This window comes from Antedon bifida, chromosome 2, assembly GCF_963402885.1.
Source record: "Antedon bifida chromosome 2, ecAntBifi1.1, whole genome shotgun sequence".
In the NCBI taxonomy this organism is placed as follows: Eukaryota; Metazoa; Echinodermata; class Crinoidea; order Comatulida; family Antedonidae; genus Antedon; species Antedon bifida.
This window is the reverse complement of record NC_136227.1, coordinates 11,536,747-11,550,617: the sequence shown is the minus strand read 5'-3', so window position 1 is coordinate 11,550,617 and position 13,871 is coordinate 11,536,747. Positions and strand designations below refer to the sequence as shown.

General features: G+C 33.3%; 1 protein-coding gene across 1 annotated transcript; it reads left to right on the top strand.

The window, feature by feature from the left end:
- Positions 1–1,692: 1,692 nt before the first annotated feature.
- LOC144835439 (ficolin-2-like) lies at positions 1,693–6,516 on the top strand. Its single transcript, XM_078690524.1, has 3 exons — positions 1,693–1,832; positions 3,698–3,965; positions 6,293–6,516. The coding sequence occupies exons 1-3, from the start codon at positions 1,806–1,808 to the stop codon at positions 6,514–6,516; spliced, it is 519 nt and encodes a 172-aa protein (XP_078546650.1). The 5' UTR covers positions 1,693–1,805.
- The last annotated feature ends 7,355 nt before the right edge of the window (positions 6,517–13,871 follow it).

Sequence of the window (13,871 nt, the reverse complement as noted above, 5' to 3'; positions counted from 1 at the left end):
ACCTATTTCTTTTCAAATTCTCCCGTTTGTTTTTCGCGTTGCTGTTCTATTGTTCGGTTTGTGTTTGTTTGTCATCACCCTAGCGCTCACAATTTTGATTCGAATGACTCCAAATTACTACGATACAATACGGTGCTCTGTGCTGGTGTCAACAGATTCAAGTTACCGAGATCGAGTCTCACCTTGGGAAACGAAACGAAATCAGATTAATTTTTATTATCCGTTTTGGTAACAAGGGGGGTTTATGGCCTTTTTAGAACTTTGATCGGGTTAAATTCGGTCATGGTCAAGTGTCTTTAGGAGGCCAATTTTGATTTTTGGCCAAATATCACGCTATGCGCGAAGGCTAGTTTGTTTGTTTGATTGTTTGTTTGTCATCACTCTAGCGCTCACAATTTTCATTAGAATGACTCCAATACATGTCGCCTGCTGCAAGGACGACAATTTTGGTTAAAATCCGGACCACGGTCCCAATTCTGGACCACTTTTTAGAATTATTTTTAGACCTGCTAGTATTAAAAAGATAGGACAGAATTTTCACAAGCCGGTGAGCAGTCTTAAAGTAACAAGGTTTTTGATGCGAATAGTTTAAAAAACCTATTTCTTTTCAAATTCATCCGTGCGTTTTTCGCGATGCTGTTCTATTGTTAGTCGACTGAAGCTATTGTTAATTGAAAGGCTGGTTACATAACCATTACACCAAATTCGCATACACATGGTTGAAGTTAAATTATCACACACAGCATTCAGACAAATCAATAATAAAAAAATATATAATATATTTTTTTCTCATGAATTCTTATGTAGGAGAATTTTACAGTAGGCGGAGGTAAGCACATTCGGAGTGTCGTTCTAGTTTTGATATTAAATTTGATATGTAAAGCCTTGTGAACGGTATACATTTTTTTTTATAACAAATGAGCAGTAGCAGTATAATTCAATAATAAAATAGTGTTTATCTCTTTGTTATTATTTCGCTCGTGTGGGTATTCCTTTCACGTTAACTATTATTTAAAATAGGTAAATCCTGTATTCGATCTACAATTTTCGAGAAACATTATGATCTGCTGAAATCAGAAGGAACTGACTTGGTGTTTTCTACTAGAACAAGAAGTGCAACTCGATGTTCTCTGTTGTGTCTGAGTCTTACTCCTGACTGTCAATCATTTCGCTATGACGTCACATCAAAATCATGTGAATTATCTGGCAGTTTGAGATTCGGAAACACTGGAGATAAGGGTGTATACTCACTTCCAACAAATGTACGTATTTTCTCCAAGGGAGTAGTTAATAAAGAAGCTTTGATAATTCGTATATGACGTAGTTAGTTCGGTCGTCCCTATCACTCCTTAAGTCAATGTTTTTTGTACACTTTGATTTGAATATTTCATTAAAAGAAAAAAACTTCAATTTAACATAGTCATGACGGGAACTCATGTGCACCTCGGTTTACACAAAAGTAGTGGGGGTTGTAGGAAAATTCTCCCACATAATTACTATTTCAGATATTGACATTGTCAACAAATTGTGTATTGTGGATTTAAGCCATGGAGCAATAATTAAATACATATTTTTCCATTTTGAAACAAATTTTTAAATCAAAATAAAAACAATAATAAAAAATGTTTATTGTCGTAGGCATACGATTAAGAGTTAATTTACGTGTCTTATCAACAGGCTTGTATTGCCGTATTTTTTATTAAATTTAGGTGAAAGATTGCCAGGATATTTTGAAAACGTCAAGAAAAAGTGGATTATACCCAATTGCCAAAAGTGGTAGAAACGGATTGCTTGTATACTGTGATATGGACACTGATGGAGGAGGATGGACGGTAAAGTTATTCAACATGTTTATCAATTGTATATAGTCAATTGGATTTAACCATTATTTTATTCATTCAATTCGTCCAATAATTTCAAACCTAGAAATGCAATATTTACAGGTATATTAGTTTTGTAGTTCAAATGGGCTTCGTCAGAGTTGGGACAAACATTATTTACAAAACAAAGTTACAATTTGTATTATTTACATAATTATTAATATTAAATAAATCAATGTTAACTTTTTGGTTAAACCAGTTGACAAGTACTTACTTGCTACGTTTCAGCTACTTTCAGTAGCCTTGATCACGCAAATGACGTTGACATGATGTTCTTTCATTCGTCATAGTTCGGTGAATTGCGCCATCTCCCGTCTGATGTTCAGCTTTCTGCTGGTGTCCCCCTTTGGATGCTCGGGTGTCCCTTTTTATTAAGTCATCGTAGATGTGGCTCAGTTCATGTCCTCCTTGGTCTCTGTTGATGTTCATATTCGTTTTTCTTATCCAAATGGCTTCTTTTATTTTTCTTGATAAGTAGTGTTGTTCTTTGTCTAATATTTTTGTATTTTCAAAATCCAGTATGTGATTTTCTATGGTGGCGTGATCTGTGATAGCTGATTTGTGTAGAATTTTAGATTGTGAATGGCGAGCGCTCCTGGTTCTTGTTCCTACCGTATTTTTTTCCACGTCTGTTTTGTGTTCTATTATTCTGGTTTTTAATGCTCTGCCTGTTTCCCCTATGTATACCTTCTTGCAGTTGTGGCAACCTACTTGGTAGACTATACCACACTGTTGATCTTTGTCAATCTTGTCTTTAGGATGAACGAGACTTTCTCTTAATTTGTTTTTGGGAGTGATATATGTATTTATATTGTGCTGTTTCAATGTTCTTCTTAGCCTTTGAGTCATCCCTTCGACATACGGTAAACCAATGTTGACTCTGGATTTTTCTTGTTATTTCTTTGTCTTTCTTTGCTTTTCTATGTTCCCATTTGTCTTTAACTCTTTTAAAACTCCAGTCTGGATATCCGCATGTTGATAAAGCTGCTTTTATGTGGCTCATTTCTTGTTTTTGTCCTTCTTCTGTTGATACGATGGATTCACATCTGTCCACTAGGGTGTTGACTACGCTGAGTTTGTGTTCGAGTGGATGATTTGATTGAAAGTGTAGGTATTGGTCTGTCTGTGTGTCGATTTTCTGTACACTGATGTTTTTATGTTACCATTGTCTTGAATAGTGATTAGAGTATCGAGAAAAGGGATGGTGTTGTTTTTCATGTTCTCCATAGTGAATTGTATTTGGCCTGTCTGGTCAATGGTGTTTAGATGTTGGAGGAGTTCTTCTTCAAATCCAATTGGTACAATTGCCAGGACATCGTCTACATATCTGCGCCAGAAAATCGGTTTGATATGTGATGGTGCTGTTTCTGTGGCACGTTGTTCCAAGTCTTCCATGAATATATTTGCCATTATTGGGCTGACAGGACTGCCCATTGCCATTCCCTCTTTTTGTCAGTAAATATCACCATTGAATGTGAAATATGTTGTGTTAAGAACTAGGCTTAACAGCTCCACGATGTCCTCCGTTTTCAAATTGGTGTTTAATTTTCTTTGGACTTGTTCCAGGATCTTAGTTTCTTTCAGGGCTACTGAAAGTAGCTGAAACGTAGCAAGTAAGTACTTGTCAACTGGTTTAACCAAAAAGTTAACATTGATTTATTTAATATCCATTTGAAACCAGATGAAATTTTTTGAGAATCTAATTATTAATAGTTGCTAGTAACACGATCCGCAATTGATACCGAGTGTAACCTCTTTCAATTGTGCTGTGGTCCAAATTCTTTAAACAGAGATACAAGAGCTATTGTATATTTTAGGTTTTCCAACGACGTGAAGATAATTCAATAGATTTTTATCGGTATTGGGAGGAGTATAAACATGGTTTTGGAAATATTTGTCATGGTGGGTTCTGGTTGGGGAATGACAATATACATGAGATGACGTCATCTGGAAAGTACAACCTTCGAATTGATATGAAAACGGATTCTGGTGAAACATACTATACAGTATACGAATCCTTCAGAATCAGGAATGAAAGTGACGACTACACTTTGGAACTTGGAAATCTAAGAAATAGCAACACTGGTAAATGCAGATTGTTATTATTAATAAGCCTGCACTATTAACTAACTTTCAATAAAAGTTAAGTAGACTGGAATATGAGAAAAAAAATGTTATTATTATTGCTGTGTTGTTATGTACTTAAGAAAAGAGCAATTTTTAAAGTTTTGGCTCTGTATGGCGATTTTCCAATTTTTAGTTTGCGCGTGAGATGATGTGGGCCTAATAGTGTGTATAACTTAGTTTCGTTTTTTCTATCTCTTTTTATTTGTTTCATCACATGAAAGTGGCTGGACGTTAGGTTTATATCCGTGCTGCATTTTAATGTAATCTATAATGTATTGAATAATCTTGCTGACAGTATAGGATTATTTTCATTATATTGATTACAAGTCAAAATTAGAATATATCATTATATTATGCCTATACATCTTGCATCACGTGCCGTTTGAAATCTACCTTTAGCGGAAAGTGATATTTATAATAATGGTTCACGTTCAGCTTTTGGTTTAAAAAAATGCAAGTTGGTGTTTTTGTTCAGAAAAATAATATAGTTGTATCAGTCTATACATCATTCGGGACTTATTCGGGATATAAGAACTTTTAGATTAAGTGGACATACATTGACGTATCATATCAGTAGTGAACGTATGACGTATTGACCTTCGGTTCTGACCTTGTAACCTCTATAATAGCGCTCACTGTGGTGCTATTCCACCGCGCTGGGCCGTTGAAAGTACACGGGCTTAGGCCTATCCGAGATCCTTAATTTTCTGAACGAAGGCTGGCGTCCTAGTGATAAGACCCAGGCCACAACCTGTATTATTAAATGTTTTATTTAAAATAACCAATAAAAATCAATAATTCACAGTTTGCAAATATATTTTGACTGAAATTCACTTTACTACATTCTCAGAAAATCATCGCGAGATTCTCGGCCATGATTTTTGGTAAACTTTAGCAGTGTTATGACGTCATACGTCCACTGGTACACACGGAGAGAGAACGTAAAAATGCCACTGAACAAGCGCTCAGTCAACGTATCAGGCGCCTACCACAAGCGCATAAAAATGACGTAATAGGGTAGAGGTCGACATAGCGGACGTGAAAATCTAAAAGTCCCTGTTTTCTCCAAGAAGGAAGACATAGGACAGTGGCCTAGCCTTCTACACAAATACAGTTTTAGACTATACTAGGCCCATGCTTTTGAACTAATACACAAGAGTAATAAAATAATTAATGTTGATGTTGAACGATTTTGGATTCTTGCCCTTTGATTGGTTGACGCGAATAAACAGATTGTGGAAGAATTTTCACTTCTTTTAAGTAAGTAATAACAACATTTATTCAACATCAACAGACAGTTTACATAGTTTATGGTCAAGACACACAGAAGCCAAAGTGGCTTGTCTTTGTAGTCACCAAGGATAAAACATGAAACATAGACGGACGCATTACAATTACAAAAAAAGACATTTTGAGACAGAAAAAGAAAAAATACAAAGTGAGATCAAGCAAAATAACTCCATGATGCAGTGTACTCCTCCAATTTGGACCACCGTCGGATTTCAGAGTTCTCGCTCCTGATGTCTACGGCTGACTTTGGCAGCCAGCCGCAGCCGTCAGTCAGTCATGGACATCCCCGGCGTCCATTTAGGCTGTACAGTGTGTGTACACCGATTGGATGAGGAATGGCCTGGTCCATAATTGGAGGGGTCATGCGTCTTAGGCGTTAAATCTAAAATATAATGTAAGCATGGGTATATATAATGTAAGCACTTGTACCATACACGTTGTCTCTAGAGGGTATTCAGTTGCATGCCTACAACAGTTCAAGTTGAGGTCACACACACACAGGCTACAGCACATTAAAGTTCAACATTGACCATTTTTAAATGCCATTTTTTAATTAGTAGATTAATATTTGTTGGCAAATAATACATTGTTGGAAAGGTACACATGTCTTCTTTCAAATGCTGTGTATACAATTAACTAGTGAAAAAATGGGCACGTGATTCATAATTAAAGAACTATCTGTGATTTGTATGTATCTTTGCGATTAAAGGACATCTTTTTAATAATTAATCATAAATTAATCAAAAGAACAATGATTAATTTTAAAATGACGGGCGGCGTTTTTTGTAAGAAATATTTCTTGTTTATATATTAAGTATATTGAATGGAAAGAATATTTCAATTCGTGAAATATTTTCACCATCAACTCAAAACATTTATTTTATATACTGTATAAGAAAACACGTTACTTTGTTTCTAACCAAATTTAGGAAAGTATGTAATATTTATTTCATTATAACTATATTCAGATTTATTTATTTACTATTATTTTTTAGTTGATGTATTGGAGTATGGTCCAGGGCAATGTTTTTCGACACGTGACCGAGATAATGATGACAGGGATGGCGAATGTGCCAAGATATTTAAAGGCGCCTGGTGGTATCGAAGTTGTTTCTCATGTCATTTAAATGGAGAGTATGGAAACTCATTTAACTGTTTTACTAACACTAGAAATCCTCTGGCCCTGAGTTGGGCCGAAATGAAAATGAAGCGTGACTAGTACTCATATCATGTTTAAAGATGTTTTGACTCACAAAAACACAAACAAATTAAGATGAATAAAATCAGACTTTGAATATGCCAAAAACAAACAAAAAATGGTTATCAACAAAAATGTGTTAATACTGACAGCCCATGCAATATTTTTCTTCTTCATTATAATATCATCTTAATATATAATTTTCTACATAATAATTTTCCATATAATATTCCATTATAACATATTTCACACCTGACTCTGCTTCGTTTTAATTAATTTTGTTTTAATTAATACAAAATAAAATTTAATTAATACAGTTTATGCAACAGTCTGAAGTTGAACACGTCTTTATTTGTTTAGCGTATTGTAAGGATCGACGTCAACCACCAAAAAAATGCAGTTAGGCCTATACAATAAATCGTAATACCGTGTTATACCGTAGTTCATAATGCTAAGTTATATTTCTATACATTATGAATTAATATTAGTTATTAAGGATGTTAATCATACTCCGCTAGTTAGTTAGTTTGTTCTGTTAGTGAACAAATAAATTACAATAACTGAATAATGTACAGTAGGCTAGGCCTATATCACAACAATTAAATAAATTTAAACTTCGTTCAAACACTTTACCACTTGGAAAAATTACAAATAAGTGGAACATTGATAATCTAAATGATAAGTGTAAGGTTTGTGGGTCAGGTGAAGAAGATGTTAAAAATTTCCTGTTTATTTGTAGTATTAAGTTACATTGTATTAGAATTGAAGAATTGCAAACACTTTAACGTAATCTTATTGCAATGAATACTTGTGTAGATACTTGGGTTAATTTTATTTTTGGTGACCTATCTATGTCCTAGGAAGCACGTTATTTCATAAAAATAATTCTCACGATATTTATGCTGTGTTTGACAGTTATTGTAAAATGTACACAAGCCGTGCTTGGAAACTAAGAAATGCAATTGTATTACAACTTTGAACTGTTTTATTTTAAAAAAGTGTTTTCTTTTCCATTGATGTTGCAACATTAGTAGTTGTATTAGTGTAGTTTTAGTTTGAAAATAAGTTTTGGAATTAGCGTCGAGTCAAATTTTATGTCATTATCTCAAATATGTTTTATTTTAATTTCAGTTTTTATTTTCCATTGTTTTTGAATTAAATTTTGTAATTGGTATGGACGCACCATCTACGCATGTGTGCCACTGTTCAAAAAGTGTTGTTTCAAATAAATATTATTATTATTATTATTAAATACACACGCGTAGAGCTCCTCACCAAAGGTAGATATAAGATCTTTGCTCCTCACCGATTAAAAAGGGGGATTTCCCTTTCTCATTTAGCAAGTCTAAAGAGTATCCAAAGATATTTTTCTGTAGTTTGTAAATAGACAATGTCCGTGTTCTTTCATATGCCTCGGTCCTACGACCTCTCCATGGAAACTTTTATTTTAATCGAATGTTTCTTTCACCGATGTCTTATATTAGGCATAAGCCAGTAATCAAAATGATCAAGGTTATTGCTTAAAACCTCGGCAATGCAAGGCAGTAAGTTCATTCTTGTCTTTTTGAAGGAATCATGTAGCACTCAGAATTGCAGCAATTGGTCTATCTGAAAACCATTAAAAGTAGGCGCATAACATATACAGTGATTGTATTGGAGATGTGATAGGCTTATCACATGTTTTAAACATAAAACATGAAGAATGAAAAAAAATGTTAAGTCTCTATAATCTTAAGGACAAGAAAATAAAATCGTTTGATTTACAATCGATAGTATATTGAAACACACTGTAATGTCCTACCTTGTTTTTTTTTTCAATTAGTCTATTAAAATTATAAGCTATAACAATGTTACTGTTTTGTTATGACCTTTTATTATCAATGAAAATATAGAGAGGTTCCAATCTATTATAGTTACCATGAAATCAATAAAAGTATTAAATATCTAGGCCTAAATCTAATATCGAAATAAACTTGTTGATTTCTTAATATTGCAATTTTCTTTTATTTCATTAAATCACAATATCGTGAGCTATATTGAATTTTATAAATATTTCTATTTTGACTTTGCACATTTTATATGTCTGTATATATATTGGTCAATTTTCGTGTTGGTATTTTCAATTTTTAATTTTTTCAATTATATAATGAATACATATTATGTTATGCTTATTTTATATAGCTTAATATTGTGCAATATTGAATTCTATTTTGAGCTTATTAAACTCCACATAAGTTTGGCTCTGATGTGTTTGTTTTTATAAACCGTACAGTAGGTTTCCTGAAAAAACGTTAGAACCAAAAATTCTACCTTGGTACATGGAACAATACTTTACTTTTAGTGTCTAATCGAGACAAAATAATTATCTAATTTCATTTAAAGGAATGTGAATAATAAAAATGTGTTTTATAACTAGAATTTAAATATTTCTTAAACCTTTACTCTAATATTTTATTAGGAGGCCTAGGCCTATGCGATCTATAATTTTCGAGTTAAATCGGAATTTGCTAAATAGAAATCAGAAGAAACTGACTAATATTCCTTAATTGCAAGACGTTGTTGTAAGAAAACAATCCATGTTTGCTACGAATTTTATAAATATGAAGATACGACTCCATCATAAAATAATGAGACAAGAATGTGACAGGCCGATACCATGCAATACAGACAATTCAAGTCTAAAGTTTATTTTTCCTTTTAAATTTCTGATGGCAATTATATTTGGCTACAGATTAAATCGCGTTTGACGTTATTCATTCCCTCTGTGTTCATTTTTACAATTTCCAGTTATTAACGCCAAAGTTCCTGTATTCGAGAGCCATGGCAATTTCAAGAGCGTATGTATACATTTACGTAAGGACGTATGTTTTTATAGGACGTATTTAGAGTTATTATTCGTATTCGTATTAAGGACTTTTCAGTAAATTAATCGCGCGTAACCCTTTTTTCTCAATGCTTTAGAAAGTGGGTTCATACTTTCCGTAATAAATTGCAACTGATTTATTTATACACTTTCAAAGAGCACGTTTGATAAATACAATAAAATCAGCACAACATCCTTCTTTTTTAAAGTTTGGGAAAACATCCTTGCTGTATTGATTTATACTCCATGGACATAGTAGATAGTGTGATTTCTGTTATTATTAGATATTGTACGCTATCTAATCATAACACAGTAAACCGAGCAAGTAATTGATAACAATGCGCGTATTGATTGATAGATATTAAACTTTGATTTTTTTTTACTAGCAAATCCAATTGATTTTTAAAAAGCCGTTATTATTCTTACAATTAATATGATGCGTGCGCTTTTTTAAAACCATATTTTATTAAAAATAGAAACTACGAACGAATATTATATATTTGCCGGTGGTAAATATTATGTATTAAGAATTATATGCTTTGCAGTAGGGTTGATGATGGGTAATAACAAAGTGCGAGGCAGAGGAAATCAACGAAATTGATGATGTAGACTAGGTCTTTTACGTGGACATCGTTCGTACTACTAAAGGAATATTGTATGAATACAGCCATAATTATAAAATATTGATTAAAATATTTTCTACATAGGCCTCTAGGTTAGGGCTAAGCATATTTGCTAAAGTGTGATTTTAGGCCTAGAATATGTTGATTGTCGGACGATCGAGTCCAGACGATTGGTAATCACAACATATGCTCCGAAATATCAGAAAGAAGTCTGTGCGTTGCTAAAAACCACGTGCCTCACACTTTTGGAAATGATGTGCGTGGTATAATTTCATCAATCATCATATTCTATGCCTAAAATCACACTTTCATAACATCATTACTTTCGGAAGTAATTACCAGGGTGCTAATTTTAGTTGAGTACATAAATCACCGTGTCTATTTATTCGTTTCTGTAAACTTATTTATTTTTATTTATTTAACAACATATTTATACAGGATTATACACAATCAAGTTGAATATACCTGTTTTGCATTGTGGTCCTGTCGACAAAAACGGAAACAACTTTAAATACAATACAAAAACAGTTTATAAAAAGTCAATAAAAAAAAAATAACAGGAAGGTGAATGTTATGATAAGAATGAGATCTGTATCTAGCTTTAAAGGACATAATCGTGGGTGAATGTTTTATATCTGCTGGCAGGTCATTCCATATTTTTCCACTTGCAACTTTAAAAGACAAATCCATTTTGCTACGGGTATAATGAGGTATAACAATATTTAAGTTGTCTACTCCACGCGTTGAATGGGTGTGTATCATTAGTCAATCTGGTTGGCGCAAGGCCGTGGATACATTTATACATTAGACCAGCTAGATAAAGATCTCTTCTCTCTTTAAATGTTTTCCAAGAAAGATTCTGAATAATGTCATCACCCCTCACGTCAACAAAATCAAAATTTTTAGTTACAATGCGAGCCGCTCTATGAAGACGCTTCAAATATTCTTGTTTTGCTCAGAGGTATTTCTCCAAACAGTTATTGCATAGTCACCACAAGGTTGTATGGTACTAAAAAACAACGTTTCTAATAATGATCTATTTAGATATCCCGCCATTTTACTCAACATTGTAATTTTATACCCAATATTTTTACTGATAGACTGGGTATTCTGATTCCACGTTAACATTTCATCTATAATAACTCCCAGATATCTTATACTATCAACTTGTTCAATTTTGGTGGGCCCAATTTTAATATCCAGTTGGCTATTATCTACTGAACGACTGTTTCTGAATAACATGACCTTAGTTTTGTCTGTATTGATTGAGAGGTGATTTCTATTATACCATTCACTAACATTAAACGACATGTATTATTGTCCTGCGGTACTTATTTAAAATCGCCATTTTTTTAACTCTGAAATTACTATGCGAGTCGAGAACCATCTGTGGGCACGACCTAGATGGTACGCGAGCGAAGCGAGCGTACCATCTAGTAATAACAATGAATGAAAGAGAGCAACTTTATAGTCAGAAAAAGACATCCAGTTGATGTCACGTTATATCTTTATCGAAATAATACTAATAGTTTGTGATTATTTTTTCTACATATCATTTCTTACTATAGTCTTTTGTAATAGAATCATAGATAAAAGATGTCTAGGACATTTTCGAAACTTCTAAGAATGCCAAAATTGGTAAACATTCATTACATCTGTACTGTAATATAACACTGATGGAGGAGGATGGACGGTAAAGTTTATCAACATGTTTATCAATTTTATATAGTCAAGTACAGTGGATTAAACCACTATTTTATTCAGTGGACTGAAATTAGTCCAATAATTTCAAACACACATTTTTAGTTCTGTAGTTCAAATGGACTTGTTACAACCGCTAATGTAGAAAACCTCAGCTAATGTCGAAACAACCGTTAAATTAATGCAGAACAATCCACCACTAATGTAGAGGATATATTCAATATAAACATTTTCTACATTAGCTGGCAATAGTAACTATATAAGCTGGGAGGTAATTTTCGTTACCACATAAGCTGGTGTTGATTTTTATTTACTACATAAGCTGTTGGTGTTTCTACATTAGCCGGAGGTTTTACTACTTTAGCGGTGGATTGTTCTACATTAACGGTTGTTTCGACATTAGCTGGCGTTTTCTACTACAAGTGGACGGAAACCTCTTTTCTCACCACTGGTCAAGTAATTAATCATTATGAATATCTGAGCAACCACTGATCAGAAAGTGATAATTTTGGTGTCAAATTAATTAAAATTGCCATATCAATATCTCATCAACTACTAGTCAGAAAGTTATAAATTTAGTCTCAAATTACTCGCAAAGTATATATTTATATTTGCTCAAAACTATAGAAATACACAGAATGTTAAAAAACACCTATTTTGACATTTAACCTATAGCCTGCACAAACGTTTTTGCGTGGAGCACATTTAGGCCTATCTATATGAGCACAATGGAAAAACAAATCTTCGTCTTGGATACATACATCAACTATCTCAGATGTAACACGAAACGTAGATTTGATAACATCAGTTCTCACTATTACGATAATTGTTCAATATTTATATATTATAAAGGGTTTTGAAACAAAAGTCCTAATTTAATCAGTAGATTTTCCACCGTGCCGTAGAAGTAATTTCCGGGTTCACGGTGTGTTCACGGGTTTAACTTGCAACTTCCTGGTTTCAACTAAGTTGGCCGTTGGTGGCGATAGCCATTTTAGATTTTGTTTATTTTCGGACCGCGCCTGTGAAGCGGTCAGTAGTTTGAAAAATAAAAATTATACTGCAAATAAAGATCAAATTAAATATAGTCATAAAGCATCAAAGTATATTGTGGGAAATAGTATATAAAATTAAATCCGAAGAACTGATGATAAAACCTTTTTTTTTTAAATCGAGTGAAACCCAGATAGCCAAGTTGTTGAGTAAGCTCAGGAGGAATAACCTAACTCCCGTTAGAACCCTGGGATACTTCTGCCCATGTTGCAAGCCGTCTAAAACATCTTCTTTCTTGGGCCAAAATGGCCCAATGTGTCGCGGAAGTTAGTCTCAAAAGACTAAAACACTAAAATAAATGTACTAAACTAAATAATGTATTAATTATACCAATTAGTGTGGTATTTAATTGAATAAACTATCGTCTACACCTCCTGGAGGAGGAGCTCACCCTCTAGTTTTGAATAACTAGCGAATATTGTTGTGCGTAATATAAAAATACACTCGTATTGATTGATATTGACAAAGGACTCTATATTGGACCACTGATCAAGAAAATGGCCATACGAATATTTAGCAACCAGGTCACAGTGATAGTTTTGGTCTCAAATTAATAGGAATTAATACGTTTATTACTTTAAATTAAAGTCGAAATATAACAAGTTATGAAAAAGTGGAGACTTTTCAGGTACCACATGATAAATTGAAACACGTTACCTGTGGTAAATGTGTTGATACCACAAGAAAACGCCCACAAATGGGAAACAACCACAAAGGTGAAAACGCATCATCCACAAATGTGAAAACAACCACAAATGTGAAAACACATCACCCGTAAACGTGAAAATAGCGCCCACAAATGTGAAAAAATACCAATTTATATCAAATTTAATGCTAGACCAAAGCGATTGTGATACTTAAGCTTAGTATTTTACGAGTTAATGTTAATATAGGCCTATTTATATACATTAATTTGTGTTTTTTTTTACATTTGTGGGTGAAAATTTCTTCTTTTTTTTACATTTGTGAACGATAGTGTCTTTTTTTTTACATTTGCGGGCGTTAGCACAATTGTGGGCGATGATCGTTTTCACATTTTTGGGCGTTTTCACATTTGTGGGTGGTGCGTTTGTCACATTTGGGGGCGTTTTCACATTTGTGCGTTCAACATGGATTACAAGTGTAAATTGATATTA

Bases quoted from the DNA above. Each gene is read 5' to 3' on its own strand.
- LOC144835439 (XM_078690524.1), top strand. From the start codon at position 1,806: ATGGACACTGATGGAGGAGGATGGACG. The intron at 1,833-3,697 runs GTAAAGTTATTC...TGTATATTTTAG, and splicing joins CTGATGGAGGAGGATGGACG to GTTTTCCAACGACGTGAAGA. The intron at 3,966-6,292 runs GTAAATGCAGAT...ATTATTTTTTAG, and splicing joins TCTAAGAAATAGCAACACTG to TTGATGTATTGGAGTATGGT.